The following is a 16,723-nucleotide window of genomic DNA, read 5'->3' as shown; positions in this document are numbered from 1 at the left end:
CATCTCCTCACTTTTGTTACCTATGCTCTATCTTTGGCTCTTTGCTGTATAGTCTAGAACTACTATTTAGCTTTTACTTTTTAGATGGACGATCTGCCTGCTGCTCTGCCTTCTAGGTCTGGAGTTTTTCATTTTCTGAATCTCTCTAGTGGATTCTTTTTCTGGAATCCTATTCTTGTTTCTGGGACCCTAAAACCTCACTTACCCTTTCGAGATATTATTTATATTTCTCTCAAAGTCTCTTATTCTTTCTTCTTTTAATTCTGTTTTCTCTGTTTATTTCCCCTCCCTTCCCCCCTCCTCTTCTTTTTCTTCTTCCTACCTGTATTCGTTTCTTATGGCTCCTGCTACAAATGATCATAAACTCAATGCCCTTAAACAATAGAAACTTATTCTTTCACGATTCTGAGGCCAGAGGTCTGAAGTCAAGACCCCTGAGCGGAAGCGAGAGTGCTGACAGAGCTGTGCTCCAGTGGGGCTCCAGGCACAGATCGTGCCTCTTCCAGCCTCTGCAGGCTGCCACATTCCTCAGGTGGAGGCTGCATCTCTCCAGTGCCTGCCTCTGGTTACACTGCCTTCTCCCTCCTGCCTGTGTCCAGTTTTACTCTTCTTTTTTCTTATAAGGAAAGTTTTGCATAATCCAGGATAATCTCCCCATCTCAAAATCCTTAAATTGATCACTTATGCAAAGATCCTTTTCTTCTTATAAAGGGCCCAGGATCAGGATTTTTGCGTATGTGTGTGCATGCGCACTTTCTTTGGTGCATGCGTGCATGCATGCATGCATGCCAGGAATTGAACTGAAGAGGTGCTTAACCACTGAACCATATCCCTAAGCCTTTTAATGTTTTTTTGTTGTTGTTGTTTGTTTGTTTGTTTTTAAATTCTGAGACAGGTTCTTGCTAAGTTGCTTAGGGCCTCAATAAATTGCTGAAGCTGGCTTTGAACTTGTGATCCTCCTATCTCAGCCTCTAGCCTCCTAAACTGCTGGGATTATAGGTGTGTGCCACCATACCTACCTAGGACCTGGTATTTTTGAGGGCTATTATTCAGTTCACTACAGTGCCTTTCTCATGGTGCTTATTTTCCTAAATTGTTCAGTAATTATTTTTGGTTGGCTGCTCATCTGCCTTTAATACCTTACTGCTTATCTCAGCCCACTGCCATAGTTACTTGAGCAGGGCAGGACAGCACATATTTGCTTCTTCTTTCAGCCTACTCTCTGCCTTCTGTCTTTAAGCATTTCTTACAAGTTATGGGCCCCTGGGAAAACTCTTTTTGCTTTCCGACATACTTATATTCATTTACTTATTTCGGGATTTTTTTCCCTAAAAGATTTGAAGAACATTTGAGAGGCTACAGTGTGCTCCGTATACACCCTTCATTCAAACTCCAAACCACCTTTAAAACCTATTTACATTTACGAGATAGTCATCTTTGTATCATACAAGTTCTGAAAAATTACCTTGTCTCTTGAAAACTTTTTATTACATATCATTACATGGCATATATTATGTAATAGGCCATTAAATGAGTCCAGATAAATAAGTAAAAAGGAAATATATAAAATAATGGGTTGAGAAAGATTACCAGATTGACAAGACACTCTCACTGTGACAATATTCTACAGAATAGCTCCTAATTTGAAAAATACCTTACTTTTTCATAATTGTTTAGAAAAAAATAATTTTCAGTAGTTGTGTTATACTGAAGAACAAAAAGATAAACTACTTCTTATAGAGCTAAATGGCTTAAGAAAAAACAAAAACTGCTGTGTACAATTCCATTTATAGAATGAAGAAAACAGCATAAATATAAGATTGGACCATTTTTAGGCTAACTACCACCACATGTGGCAGATGTTTGCTCTTAAATAGATGCCAACTGAACATATAGGGAGCAATTCAAGTTTAATATTTACAATTAAACTTGAACCTCATTCTGGATCTTCTCAAGTGAACAGTTATAAATGAAATAAATATTGTTTAGTTAGAGGTAGAAATGAAGCAGTAAGTGATATCCTGAGCACAATGAAGAGTTAATGCAATTTTAGATAAACACTAAAAGCAATATAGTACAGTAGCTAGTGTACTTGAGTTCTAGTACTATAATTTCAGTTTCATTCACTATGGTGTGTCTAAAGCAGTGCTCCCCAATCTTCATGTCACGGCACATACAGAAAAGGGCAATGTGAGCATCTACCTGGCACACACAGAGGAGGTTACTCAAGGCTAGAAGCTTACTTAGGTGCCCTTGCTACCCAGACAATGATGGGATCAACATCTCAGTGTGCTTGTGATCCATCTGTGGTATGCTCTACGTCTTGGCCCAGTTTGGGGAGCTGTGACCTCGATACTCAAATTGTGTTCTGTGGACTAGTAGTATGGGCACTCCTGGGAACTAGTTAAAAATGCATAATCTTGATCTCTAACCCAGACTTACTAAATCAGAATCTGTATTTTAACAAGATCCCTAGCTGATTCATAAGGACATTAAAGTTTAAGAAGTACTGCTCTAAGAAACTTTCAGTTCTAAAATTTAATGAACCCAAGAATGAATCTGTTTCACAGAAGTGTAACCAAGAGCATGTTTCATAATCTCATTAAATTCCATATTTTAGAGTAAAATTTTAGGTTATTATAGTAATTTGCTCATAATTTTTGAAAACAGAAAAATGTTTGCTTCTTAATTAGAAGCCGGGAAATATATTTACCTGTTTGTATACCTGTCGTAGATACATGATCTCCTCCACAGTTCCCAAGGATATCAGCCTAAGCACTTTAACATCTCTGCACTGTCCAATCCTGTATGCTCTGTAAGATTAAAAACAAAACCAAAAAAATCACATGAAGCAACTTTGGATTCAAGAGATAGTTTTGGATATAAAAATGGAGCTTTATTAAAATTTTAATTAATTAAAAATAAATATTTTGTTTAGGTATGTTATATTATTCAGTAATAATGCAAAAACATAAATTCATACAAAAGTATTATTATTAAGGAGAAAGTATGTTAGGAAAATATACATATCAATTTCATTTTTGTTCCCACTGTCTAGTGTCTAAGAACTTCACAAATTCAATATTTTCTTTTATGGCAATTTTTATGAATGGATTGTTCTCAAATAATTTCATTTCTATAAAACTCCTCAAAATGTAAACTAATCCAGAGTGATAGAAAGCTAATTACTGGTTACCTGGGGATAAAGGGATAGGGAGGGACAGAAGGGATTAATTCCAAAATGATACAAGGGAAATTCTGAGTGTGATGGATGTGTTTGGATGTGTGATGGATGGATCTTGATTGTGGTCGTGGTTCATAGGTGCAGATGCATCAAAACTTACCAATTATATACGTTCAATAAGTTTGTATGTATGTATGTCAAGTATGCCTTAGTAAAACTGTTCAAAAGCAAAAACCATACAAAATAAAATATACCTTGGGGAAAAGCAGTGAATGAGCTAAAAAGTAGGCAAGTGGAGATCTGGAGACCACATCCACAGAGGTATTGGTTCAGAGAAGATTCAGCCCTCTGTTGACTGGAACCCCAGGTATTCAGATATGGACCACAGTACACTAATTCAGCTCTAACCTGGCTGACCATGGTGGTTAAAACTGTGGTCTGTTCCCTGAAGTGCTTCATAGTGGGCTTTTTCAAATGTTCTGAATGAGGTCACCTGTTCCCAAATCCCTTTTATAACTGCTGAAGGAAACAGGAGCAAGTCCCTACTGCCTATGTGCTTGAAAATGTTACTTTTGGGGGAAACTAATTTTTCCACTTGTAAGGTCACTGTATCTATTGTTATATTTTATGTTCCCTCTGTCTCCTTCACACAGGGAGAAGATATGAGAGATACTAGGCAGTATCTTGGGTCCTGCAAATCTCATGTCCCCAAAAGGGAACGAAGGTTCTTGCCTACTCACAGCTGGGGGAAGCTGCCTCAACATGCACAACTATTAATTCTGGTAACCAGACTGGTCAGTGAGGGGATGAGGAAAAGACAGTCACACAAATTGAGATGAAGTTGAGTCTTGGTGGTTCACTAAACCTTGATAGGGAAATAGTGACCATGAACCAGCTCAGCATGTTGATCCGATAGGTTTTATCATTAAAAGGGTTGTTGTGAGGTAATTTGTTCAAAGCAAGCCAAACCAATGTCATTAAGTATGAACAGCTCGATTATGATTACCAGCTTATGCCCATAACTTTGTACCCCTAAGCAGCTGTCTGAACCTCAAGGTAAAGAACTTATAAGCTCCTTAAGAACAGAGCTTCATCACAGCAACTGAACGGTCTCCATGGGTGCCTTGGAGCTGAGAGTTTCCAGAAGAGGCATCGCCTCTGTCACAGGAAAGCTCAAGACCCTGATTCAGTCATTGCTCCTGCTGCTCTGGACAAGATCTCTCCCATCCTGCAGCCTGGAGAAGAGAAGGGGCTCATAATCCTTCCCACCCTCCCCACAATGTATGTGAGCTCCAAAGAAATCAGAAGTGGATCTAAGATGTCTCTTGGATATGTGCTTAGCCAGCTGTTGCTTAATGAGACAGATTCTCTTGGAATGCATGTCCTTTGATCTTTTGTACAGACAAAACTCTTATGCCTGTTACTTTGTACCTATGCTTCGTCAATTTCTTGGCCCACAAAACAAGAATCTGTAAGTGATGGGTCTTCTACCATGTAGAAACAAGTATTGAGAAACAATTATATAATATTTAGGTCAACATCTTCATTTCTCTTCTTGGTTCTTCCTGCCAGAGAGTCAACAGAAGGAAAGGGAAGGGAAGAGGAATTCACTGCGCTTTGAGGAAACAATGATTTAGATAAGATAATACATCTTAATGATCTAGATGAAAAAGTACAAAAATACAATAAATGTCCTCAGAACAAAAGAACAAAGGAGATTTCTCTGTGGTTTTCACATGACCATTTCCTTGACAGATGTCAGTGGAGAGAGAATGATTCACAGCGTCAGCTCTCTGGCCAAGCTGCATGGATTCCAATCCTGACCCTAACACTTACTGAAAAATGCTTTCGTCTTGCATTGTATTAACATTTTGTTTGATAGTAATATTGAATTTCCTATCATATGTTGAAGTAGTTACTATTTGGAAGTTGGAAGTCTGACACCTAATTCTCAGTGTTTCTCAAAGTAGAGCTGAAGACCAATTGTATCATAACTACCTTAAGTATTCTTTTTTAAAATAATGGTAAAGGATACATAAGATTTACCATTTTAACTATTTTTTTTAGCAAAAAGTATTACATAAATTCACACTGTTTTATGACCACCATTATCCATCTCTACAAGTTTTCTGTCCTCCCAAACTAAAACTCTATACTTATTATACAGTAACTCTCCATTCATCCCTTCGTGAATTTTAATTTCCATCACTATGAATCTGACCACTCCAGGACCTTATACAGGTGAAATCAAAAAACACTGGTCCTTATTTGTTTGGCTTTCACTTAGCATAATGTTTTCAAGGTTTGTTCATGTTCTAGAATGTATTAGAATTTCATTCCTTTATAAAGCTAATAATATTCCATGATATGTACACACCACACTTTGTTTATCTATTCAAAGTGGATTTTGTTTATCCATTCATTTGGGTTGCCTCCATGTTTTAGTTACTATAAACACAGGTGCTATACAAAAATCTGTCCAACTCTCTCATTTCAATTCTTTTGGATATGAATCCAGAAAAGAGGTAGTAATGCTAGAGCAGATGGTGACATGTGATTAATATTTAGGAACCACTACCATACTGTTTTCCACAGTGGCTGCAACACTTTGCATTTCCACCAGTTGCACAAGGGTTCTGACTTCTCCACATTCCCACCAAGACTTGTTGTTACTGTTATTTTTATGAATCTTTTTCAGAGAAATGTCTCTTCAAGTCCTTCACCCATTTTTTATTTGGTTGTTTTATTGTTCTTGTTTAAGACCTGCTTACATATTCTAAATATTAATATTTATCAGACATGCAATTTTCTCCATTCTCTGGTTATCTTTTCACTCTGCTGATAGTGTCCTTTGATCTATAACCCTGAGTGATTTTTAAAACGTAAACTTGTAGTCTTCTTCTAACCCTAAGAATCAGAATACCTAGAGGATGGGGACTGGTCATCTATTTTAGAAAATGTACCAGGTGCCTACTATGACTCATAGTTTTAGTTGTTGCCCCTAAAAAAATTTTTTTGAAATATTTTTTGGCATATATTTTGAGAATTGATTAGGATACTCTGATCTTTCCCCAAGAAGGTAAAAATTTGAACACAATTTTACTCCTCCCCACCACAATCCTCATGTTTTATTAAAATTACATGGAGTTTTAGTTCTAAGTTGTTACTAATATATTTTTGTTTTTTATACCATCCTTTTATGTTCTGGGGAATTCCTTTTTATAATGGTACTAAGCCTCTCAGCCATGCTATCAATAATTTTAGACTTAATCATAATTATTAGAACTTTCTTTGACTATCATATTTTTATATATTTTGGGTTCTCTGTATATAAGTTCATATTTCATTGGCTGCATTAAGCAACATTTTTGGACCATGAGCAATAATTTTTCTGAGTTCCTTAATGTCCAAAGTTGGGGTTTTTATTTTGTCCTTACATATTGATATGTTGGCCACTGATTGTAACTAAGAGTCAAAATAATTTTCTTTTGAGAGCAAGTCTAGTCAAAAAATAATAATTTTTTCTTTCATATATAGTAAATTTAAATTCATCACTTTGACAACTCTATTTTTATCTAGGATCCTATAATGCAGAGGAAAAGTCTGTTCTTCAAAGCCTGATCTGCAGAAATGAGATTGATTATCATTTATTTGTTAAACTGATTTTTTTTCTTTTTTGCTTTTTATAATTCAGTCTCTCCACCCCCTTACACACACACACACACACACACACACACACACACAAACACACACCACACATACACATACACACACTGGAATATTTTAATCCTTCTCTTTACCCCTGGGACCTAGACATATGCCCAAGATACATATTCTCTTTCTCTTAGATATTTTCCCTTTTAGTGCGCTGTGGCCCTTCAAAATCAACAAACTTATTCATTATGTTATCAATTATCTCTTCTGACCTCCAGTCTCTTTGTTCTTTATTTCTGATACAGGCAGATGATGGTTTCTGGAATTTTCCCTCAACTTCTGTTTACTCATATTTTATATCTATTTGTTTCTTGACTTTATGTCTTAAAATATCCATTCCTTTTATATTCCAATATTAATTTCCACCACTAGCCCTCTTTATTTCTGAGTCTTTTCATTTTGGCAATAATTTTATTTTCTAAGAACTTTGTTTTTCTATATGCTTCCCCCACCCCCCAGTGTTCTATTCTTATTTTAGTCCCTTTGTGTCTGTTTTTTCCATTGGCTCTTTTCTTTCATGAAGCTAGTTTTATGAAGATGCCTCATAATTCCTAATTTCCTACTCATAATTAAAATGAGAAACTAGGGATTGTATTAGGAAGGTGGTCTACCCTGCATAAAACTCAACTCAAAGTGGATCAAGGACCTAGGCTTTAGATCAGAGACCCTGGGCCTATGAGAAGAAAATGTAGGCTCACCTCTCCATCATGTCAGCTTTGGAACCAACTTCCTCAACAAGACTTTGAATGCACAAGTAGTAAAGACAAGAGTCAATCAATGGGATGGTATCAAACTAAAAAGCTTCTTCACAGCAAAGAAAAAAGTCAAAAACATGAAGAGACCACCCTACAGAATGGGAAAAAAATTTTGCCATTTGCACCTCAGATAGAGCATTAATCTCCAGGATATATAAAGAACTCAAAAGACTTAATACCAAAAAACCAAATAGACAACCCAATCAATAAATTGGCAAATGAAGTGAACAGGCACTTAACAGAAGAAAAAAAAATTTCAACATCTCTAGCAATTAGAAAAAGCAAATTAAAACTACACTGAGATTCTATCTCACTCCAGTCAGAATGGCAATTATCAAAAACAGAAGCAACAATAAATGTTGGGGAGGATGTGGGTGAAAGGGTTCACTCATACATCGATGGTGGGACTAAAAATGATGCAACCACTCTGGAAAGTAGTATGGAAATTTCTCAAAAAACTTGGAATGGAACCACCACTTAACCCAGTTATCCCACTCCCTGGTATATAGCCAAAAAAACCTTAAAATCAGCACACTACAGTGATACAGCCACATCAGTGTTTATAGCAGTTCAATTCACAATAGCAAAGCTATGGAACCAACCTAGGTGCCCTTCAGCAAATAAATGGATAAAGAAAATGTGATATATATATATATATATATATATATATATATTTACACACACACACACACACACACACTCACACATACAATGTAGTATTATTCAGCTACAATGAAGAAAAAATTATGGCATTTGCTAGTAAATGGATGAAACTAGAGATCATTATGCCAAGTGAAATAAGCCAGTCCCTTAAAACCAAAGGACAAATGTTCTCTCTGCTATGTGGATACTGACACACAATAATGGGGTGGGGTGGGGGTGCAGGATAGGAGTTTATTGGATTAGACAAAGGGGAATAAGGGAAGGTGGGGGATGGGAATAGGAAAGACAGTAGAATGAATCAGAGAGAACTTTCCTATGTTCATATATGAATACACAACCAGTGAAAATCCACATCACGTACAACCATAAGAATTGGATCATAATTAGAATTAGCTATATTTTATATACATATATCAAAATATACTCTACTGTCATGTATATCTTAAAAACACAAATTGAAAAACAAAAGAAATGTGATGTAGATTTCCATGCAGGTAACTGCTTTATTGAACTACTTCCCCTTTTAGTGTACTTTGGAGAGACCTGGGATCACTTCAGGCTTGGCTCTACTTCATGATCTGGCTCATTCTAGGAACCTTTCTACAATCAGATCCTCTGCTTATTTATGAGATTATTCTTTCAGAAATAATGAAGGAGGACTTGGTATAGACAACCCTTCTGTAAATATGAAAGGAAAATTTGTTTCAGATTCAGCATATTCATTAGTTAACTCCCCAGAAGGACAGACTGTGATCTACTCCCACATCCTCCAGGTACAATCTCAGCTTGAGACTTCAAGGTCTTTCCTGCAGACTCTGGACTAGTTTTTCTCTCTTCATTATTTTTTGGGGGCAGTGTGTGTGGGGGGGCATGTACCTAGGATTAAACTCAGGGGCACTCAACCACTGAGCTGCATCCCTAGCCCTATTTTGTATTTTATTTAGAGACAGGGTCTCACTGAGTTGCTTAGTGCCTCACTAAGTTGCTGAGTCTGGCTTTGAACTCGGGATCCTCCTGCTTCAGCCTCCTGAGCCACTGGGATTACAGGCAGCCACCACCGCACCTGGCTTCTCTTTTTTTCTTGATTACGCAGATTCTATTTGCTTTCTATCTTCCAGAAGTTTCTCAAAATTTCTGATCTACAAGTAGTGAAATGTCTTATTTTCCTTTAGTTTTATAGGTTTATTCTTTCTTCTTAAGTCATTTCTGTCATATTAGTAGGTTTTTGTGATGGATGGAAAATAAATGGCTACTTATTTGAAATTATTTCAATTAAATAATTCAGGGTTACTTTAAACAGAAGTTCTTACAAAATTCCCTCTCTCTTCTAATCAGTCCTTTCATAAGAAACCTTAAAAGTTTAGGAGTATTTTTAAATTAAAGGAATCTGCAAGTCATTTCAATTATATACCTGTCAATAGCTTGAAGATCATTGGCTGGATTCCAAGTTGGATCAAATAATATAACAACATTGGCACCAACAAAATTGAGGCCGAGTCCACCAGCCCTGGAAGAAACAGAGTAGAAAGCATTAAAACAACACAAACTAATTGTTGTGCTGTAACTCAATTTTGTCAAGTCTCTACAGCCAAAACATTACAAGATTACATTAACATCATAAAAGGAGAGTGATTAAAACACAAATATCTTACAAAGAAAATAACTCTGGCAAATTCTTTTTCTGACACTTCAAAAAAATCTCTGTAAGAATTTGCGAATCAAGTCCATATAAATACATTGTACTAGTTATTACAATTTTTGGATATTTGAACATTATTTCTGTAAGATTTTCCTAACATAATTTTTTTAAAAAAATGGTTAGCATATTTTAACTAAATAAAGTAATATATATATTTTAAAATTTAATCCAGAAATAGATGTAAATCTTTTTATTCCTTCCACTAAGCACAGTTTAAGACTCTGGATATTATATGTTAAACAAACAAACAAACAAACAAACAAAAAAAACATACACTGAAAGATGGAGAGAAGACAAACAGGCTAGCATCTACAAGATCAAAGAAATGACATAATAGTGAGTTCCTTGGCTTTCTTTTTGCTTAAGATAACCAAAGACAGATTCTGGAGAAGCTAGTGAACTAGAAATGACAATAGTTATAGAAAGAATGCTAGACAATAACCACCCAGCTCCGGCTAAACACAAAGGAATAATCTATGGTTCATCCCCCTCTAGTGAGCAAAGGCTATGTGAAGGTGCTATAATCTACCCTTGTCTGGCTATGATGGGGTGAGGTGGTAGGGTGGTGTCAGAGAAGAAAGAGTGATGCTGTGATTTTAACAGGTTTGCCCTCCAAGGGGTAAGGGAAGGCCATGTGGGAACAGTAATGAACTGTGGGAACAGTTTCTTCAGTAATGAAGAAACTACCTTAGGGTGTCAGCAGAGGCCAAATGGAAACCTGAATTTCCAGCCCTACTTGGCTGGCACAATGTCAGAGGGGGTATATTAATATAGGAAATTTAAATATGATATGAAATCTCATAATATTCAAAGTGTCCAGCCTATAATAAAAAATTCAGTCACTGTACCAACAACCAAGAAAACCTCAGCTTGAATGAAAAAAAGAAATCAACACATGAATCAGATGTTGGAATTATTTGACAAGAGTTTTAATGGAGTCATCATAAGAATGTTTCAATAAGCAATTACAAATATGCTTGAAAAATTTTTAAAAAATAAAGTCCCAGCAACAAGAAAGAGGACATAAAGAAGAACCAAATAGAAATTTTAGAACTGAAATACAAAACTTGCAGGATGGGCTCAATAGTACAATGGAGATAACAAAGAACAGAATCAGTAAAGGTAATGACAATGTCATTTCCCAATAACAGAGAGAAAACAGATGGAAAAGTTAACAAAGCCTTAGAGACCTGAGGGAAAAAGAGCTAACACTCATGTCATGGGAGTACCTGGAAGGGAAGAGAATGAGTATGAAAATACTCAAAGAAATATGGCTGATAACTTCCTACATCTGGCAAAAGATACAAACTCATAGATTCGAAAAGCTGAGTGAATCCAAACAGAATAGGCAAAACAGTGACCAGAGAAGAAGAACGCATTGCTTTCAGGGGATACCGATACAATTTACTGGGCATCTCATCAGCAAGGAGAGAGCCAGAGGAAGTGGCAACATTTTGAAACAGCTGAAAGAGAAGAACTTCAACAGCAAATTCTATATCCAGTGAAAATACCCCAAGAAAGGAAAGAGGAATCATGACATTCTCAGATTAAGGAAACCTACAAAAATTTGCCACCAGACTTATCCTAAAAGAATGGCTAAAGGAAATTCTTTAAAAAGAAAGAAAAGAAAACGGAAGGCAGCTTGGAACTTTAGAAAAAGGAATATCAAAATTGGTAAAAAAAAAAAAAAATGGGTGGATATAAAAAACACTCTATTTCTCATGAGTTTCATAAATCACATTTCATGGTTAAAGCGAAATCACAATGCCACCCGATATGCTACTATATGTGATAGAAATAACTATGACAACTATTTTTTAAAAGTAGAATAGCAAAGGGACTTAAATATAAGTAAGGTTTCTACTCTTCAAACTAGTAAACCTTTATACCAGTAGACTATGAGAAGTTATTATGTGTACTGTAAAAGCTATAGCAACTACTAGGAAAAATGTAGAAAGAAATATACTAAGAAGTCTAAATAAATAATCATTTTAAAAGGTTCAAACAAGAGAAACAATAGAACCAGAAATGGGACATAAATAGTAAAACTAAAAATACAATATATTAATAATTACCTGAACTACCATGGCCTAAATGTAACATTTCAAAATCAGAGATTAGCAGGGCATAGTGGTGCATGCCTGTAATCCCAGCAGCTCAGTAGGCTGAGGCAAGAGGATCACAAGTTCAAAGCCTGCCTCAGCAACTTAGCAAGGTCCTAAGCAACTGAGACCCTATCTCAAAATAAAAAGTAAAAAGAAATGTGGTTCAGTGGTTAAGCACCCTTGAGCTCAATCTCTGGTACCAACAAATTAAAATTAAAAAAAAAAATCAGAGGTTAGCATAGTGGGAGGAAAAAAAACACCAAAACAAAAAATCCACCCATGATCCAACAATATGCTGTCTACAATAAATAAATTAAATAAAATTTAAAAATACTAAATGCTTTAAATGCACTGATACAGATTGGCTGAAAGTAAAAACAGGACAAAAGATATACCATGTAAACATTAAGGAACAAAGCAGAAGTCTCAACAAGTTTAAAATAAAATTTAAAATATAATGAATCATAAATAATAAAGATGGTTCAATAAAAATGAAAATATGGGCCAGGGTTGTGGCTCAGAGGTAGAGCGCTTGCCTAGCATGCGTGAGGCACATGGTTTGGTACTCAGCACCACATAAAGTAAAATAAAGATATTGTGTCCACCTATAACTAAAACATTTAATTTAAAAAAGTGAAAATACAATATATCTGGAATACAGCTAAAGTAGTTTTTATATCACTACTAGTGAATACCACTAAATAATTACATTAGAAAAGAAATAAAGGCATCAAGTCAATAATCTGAAGGAGCAAAAACACAAAGCTAAAGGAAATAATAACATAAGAGCAGAAATGAATATATCTGAATGTTGAAAACATGAGAGAAAAAAAATCAATGAAACAAAAAGCTGATTCTTTGTTATACTTCTAGCATGCATGACAAAAGAATACACAAATTACCAATATTAAGCATAAAACAGGAGATACCACTACAGATCCTAAAAGTATAAGTGAGTGCTATGAATAATTTCATGATTATAAATTCTGCAACTCAAATGTGGACAGTTTTCTCAAAACCCACAAACTATTAAACACAACTAAATGAAACAAACAACTTGAATATTGCTATAACGATTTTAAATAGTAAATAAGTATTTATTTTTTATTTTTTTAAGTTTTTAAATATCCTCTTTATTCAACTTTTTATTCTAATTTGTTGTTTATAAAAGCAGAATGCATTACAATTCATATTACACATATAGAGCACAATTTTTCATATCTCTGTACACAAAGTAGAGCCACACTATTTGTGTGTACGTAGGGTAATGACGTTTATCTCATTCCACAGTCTTTCCTACCCCCTTGCTACCTCCCTTCCCCTCCCTCCTTTTTGCTCTATCTAGAGTTCATCTAATCCACCTATGCTCCCCCAGCCCCCGCCAACCCCATTATGAATCAGCATCCTTATAGCAGAGAAAACATTCTGCATTTCGTATTTTGGGATTGGCTCTCTTCACTTAGCATTTCATTCTCCCAACTCCATCAGTTTACCTGCAAATTCCATGATTCTATTATCTTATTGCTGAGTAATATTCTATTGTGTATACATACCACATTTTGTAATCCATTCACCAACTGAAGGACATCTAGGTTGATTCCACAGTTTAGCTAAGTAAATAAGTATTTAAAAAGCTCTTACAAAATAAAACTCCAGGCTCAGATGATTCTGCTGGATAAGTGTACCATTTATAGAAGAATTAATATCTGTTTTATACAATATACTCTATAAAATAGAAGAGGAAAGAGCACCTCTCAACTCAATGAATAAGGCTAGTATTATCTGACACCAAAACCATACAAAGTCAGTGCAAGGAAAATAAAAAACACAAATGAACAAAAAAATGGCGTACCAATATCTCTCCTGAACTGAGACGCAAAAATCCTCAACAAAATATTTATAAATAAAATCCAGCAAAATACTAAAATAATTATAATATTGCCTATTGGGATCTATTGTAAGGATGCAAAGCAGACTCAACATTTGAAATCAGTCAATGTAATCTAATACATTAACAGGCTAAAGAAGAAAAATTGTATGATAATATCAATGGATATAGAAAAATTATTTGGTAAAATCCAACAACCATTCTTAATAAAAATTCTCAGAAAATTAAAAATCAAGGAAAAATTCCTCGACAAGGGAAAATAAGATATACAGATTGGGAAAAAATAAAACTGACAGAATTTGCAGATGACATAATTATCTATGCAGAAAATCTCAAGGAATCTAGGGGAAAAAATCTGCTAGAACTAACTTCAATGTTTCAGGGTATAAGATTAATATTTTAAAGATATATTTCTATATATAGGCTAAAGGTTACTCATCTGAAATGCTTGAGACCAGATGTATTTGAGATTTAGAATTTTTCCAGATTTTGGAATATTTGCATAGAAGTTATCTTGAGGATGAGACCCAACTCTAAAACAAATTCATTTATGTTCATATATACCTCATACAAATAGCCTGAAGGTAATTTTATATATTTTTAATAATTTCATGCATGAAAAAAAGTTTGTGTATCATAGCCAAAGGGGCTAGAGAATCTTTTTTCCTATGAGGATGCTGAGTTAACTGTGTCTTACGCACTTGTGTTTTGACTGTGATGAGGTCAGGTGTAGAATTTTCCATTTGTGAGTTCATACTCATTCCAAAAAAGTTTTTTGGAGCATTTTGGATTTCAGATTTTTGGTTTAGGGATGCTCAATCCATAAAAACAATGAATCCGTGAAATCTAAAATTTAAAAACATAATACAGGGCTGGGGCTATAGTTCAGTTGGTAGAGTACTTGCCTTGCATGCACAAGGCCCTGGGTTCAATCCTCAGCATCAAAAAAACAACATAATACAATTTATAATCATTACCAAAAAAAAATGCTTAAATATTAAATATACAAAACATGTCTAGAATTTGTATGCTGAAAATTACAAATCTGATGAAAGACACTGATAAAGATCTGAATAGAGAGATCCACCATGTTCATGGATTGGAGAACTCAACATAAAGATGCCAATTATCCCCAAATTGAGCTATGGAGCAATTCCTATGAAAAGCGCAGCAAGGTTTTTTCATAGACATATATAAGCTTATTTTTATAGTGAAAAGTATAAGTCATGGAATAGTTAATACAATCTTGAGGGTATAAGACAATAACGTAGAGGAATCACTATAACTATTGAAAAAAAGATGTCACAAGTTCTCTGTCTATTAAGAAGAGAACAAGTCAGGTGCAGTGGCACATGCTTGTAATTCCAACGGCTTGGTAGGCTGAGGCAGGAGCATCACAAGTTCAAAGCCAGCCTCAGCAACTTAGCAAGACCCCAATCAACTTAGCAAGACCCTATCTCAAAATTATATATACATATATGTATATATATATATATATATATATATATATATATATATATATATATAATATGGAGGGCTAAGGATGTGAACCCCTTGGTTCTATCCCTGGTACCAAGCAAAAAAAAAAAAAAAAAAAGAGAGAGAGAGAGAGAGAACAAGATGAATAATATAAATACTTATTTTATAATGAACTGCATCTTAAACCATCCTGGACCCAGAGTTCTTTTCTCCATGTATTCCCTCAGTTGGCTGATGACGTCACTCATATACCCATTCATCAAAGTCAAAAGCCATCCTATGCTTCTTCACTATCACAGTTCCCCTTCTCATTATAAGCCAATCAGTATACAGTCAGATTTACCTTGGAAATGTTTTTCTGTGAGTCCTTCTCCACTTGTGTTACCACTGCCTAAGCAGGGCATCATATGTTGCACTGATGTGGATGACTTCATCAGCCTCCTCACTACTCCCTTACCTCAGACAGTAAGTTCACCCTCACATTACATAAAATTATTTAAATATGGAAAACTAAGTATGCCACTTCTCTTTTTAAAAACGTTCAATTCCTATCCATCAGAGGCCAATTCCTCAGGCCTAAATACAGGGTCTATCACCTCTGCAACTGTTATCACACCAGTCATTCCTGACTTTATCCAAGGAATCACCAAAATACTGTAAGTTGTCTTCATACACTGCTTTTACAGAATTTTCTTTTCTCTTACTTGCCTGATTAACTTCTACTTGTCTTTCAAGTTTCACTAATAAAGCCTGAAGGAAATAGTCCTCTTCTGTGCCTCCTTCTACCCTGCATTTACCATACTTTCACACATTTCTAAACAACTCCTCCATACCCAAAGTTGTTGAATTATAACTTTTAAAAGCGCTGGGGTGTAATCTTATACATTTTCCCTTCTCCAGGACCTGTCACAGTGGATATTCACTACCACCTTTGTTTAACTAGCTAATGACTCTGCCTGTTAGTTGTATACCCAGCTCCTCCCGCAGGTGTCCTAAGCCCTAGCTCATACCCAGCTCCTCTAGTCATTTGCCTACCTATGTTCTTCTCAATGCCCAAAATGCCATTCATCCATTTTTTATTCTAATACTCAGCAAGAAGAATGAAGTTGTAAACAGTTTTTCCTCTTCGTTCTAATGAAGCCTTCTCCAGAAAGGGCCAGTTTAAACACTGCCATCCTTTTATGGACTTCTTTGATCTACCTAATCCTTATATACTCTTGGAACTTCACATATAAT

The 16,723-nt window shown here is 35.3% G+C and overlaps 1 protein-coding gene across 3 annotated transcripts in view; it reads right to left on the bottom strand.

Moving 5' to 3' along the window:
• Nucleotides 1-16,723, bottom strand: part of Ercc6l2 (ERCC excision repair 6 like 2) — a 110,053-nt gene that overhangs the window by 45,790 nt on the left and 47,540 nt on the right. For all 3 annotated transcript variants that reach the window (XM_078030545.1, XM_078030544.1, XM_078030543.1), the window contains exons 12-13: nt 9,728-9,823; nt 2,714-2,813 (exon numbers count right to left, since the gene is read on the bottom strand). In XM_078030545.1, the coding sequence (XP_077886671.1) occupies nt 2,714-2,813; nt 9,728-9,823 (196 nt within the window). The remainder of the gene's footprint in view (nt 1-2,713; nt 2,814-9,727; nt 9,824-16,723) is intronic.

Source organism: Ictidomys tridecemlineatus, chromosome 13, assembly GCF_052094955.1.
Source record: "Ictidomys tridecemlineatus isolate mIctTri1 chromosome 13, mIctTri1.hap1, whole genome shotgun sequence".
Lineage (NCBI taxonomy): Eukaryota > Metazoa > Chordata > Mammalia > Rodentia > Sciuridae > Ictidomys > Ictidomys tridecemlineatus.
Note: the sequence above shows the minus strand (reverse complement) of the source record. Positions and strands in the feature narration are given on the sequence as shown.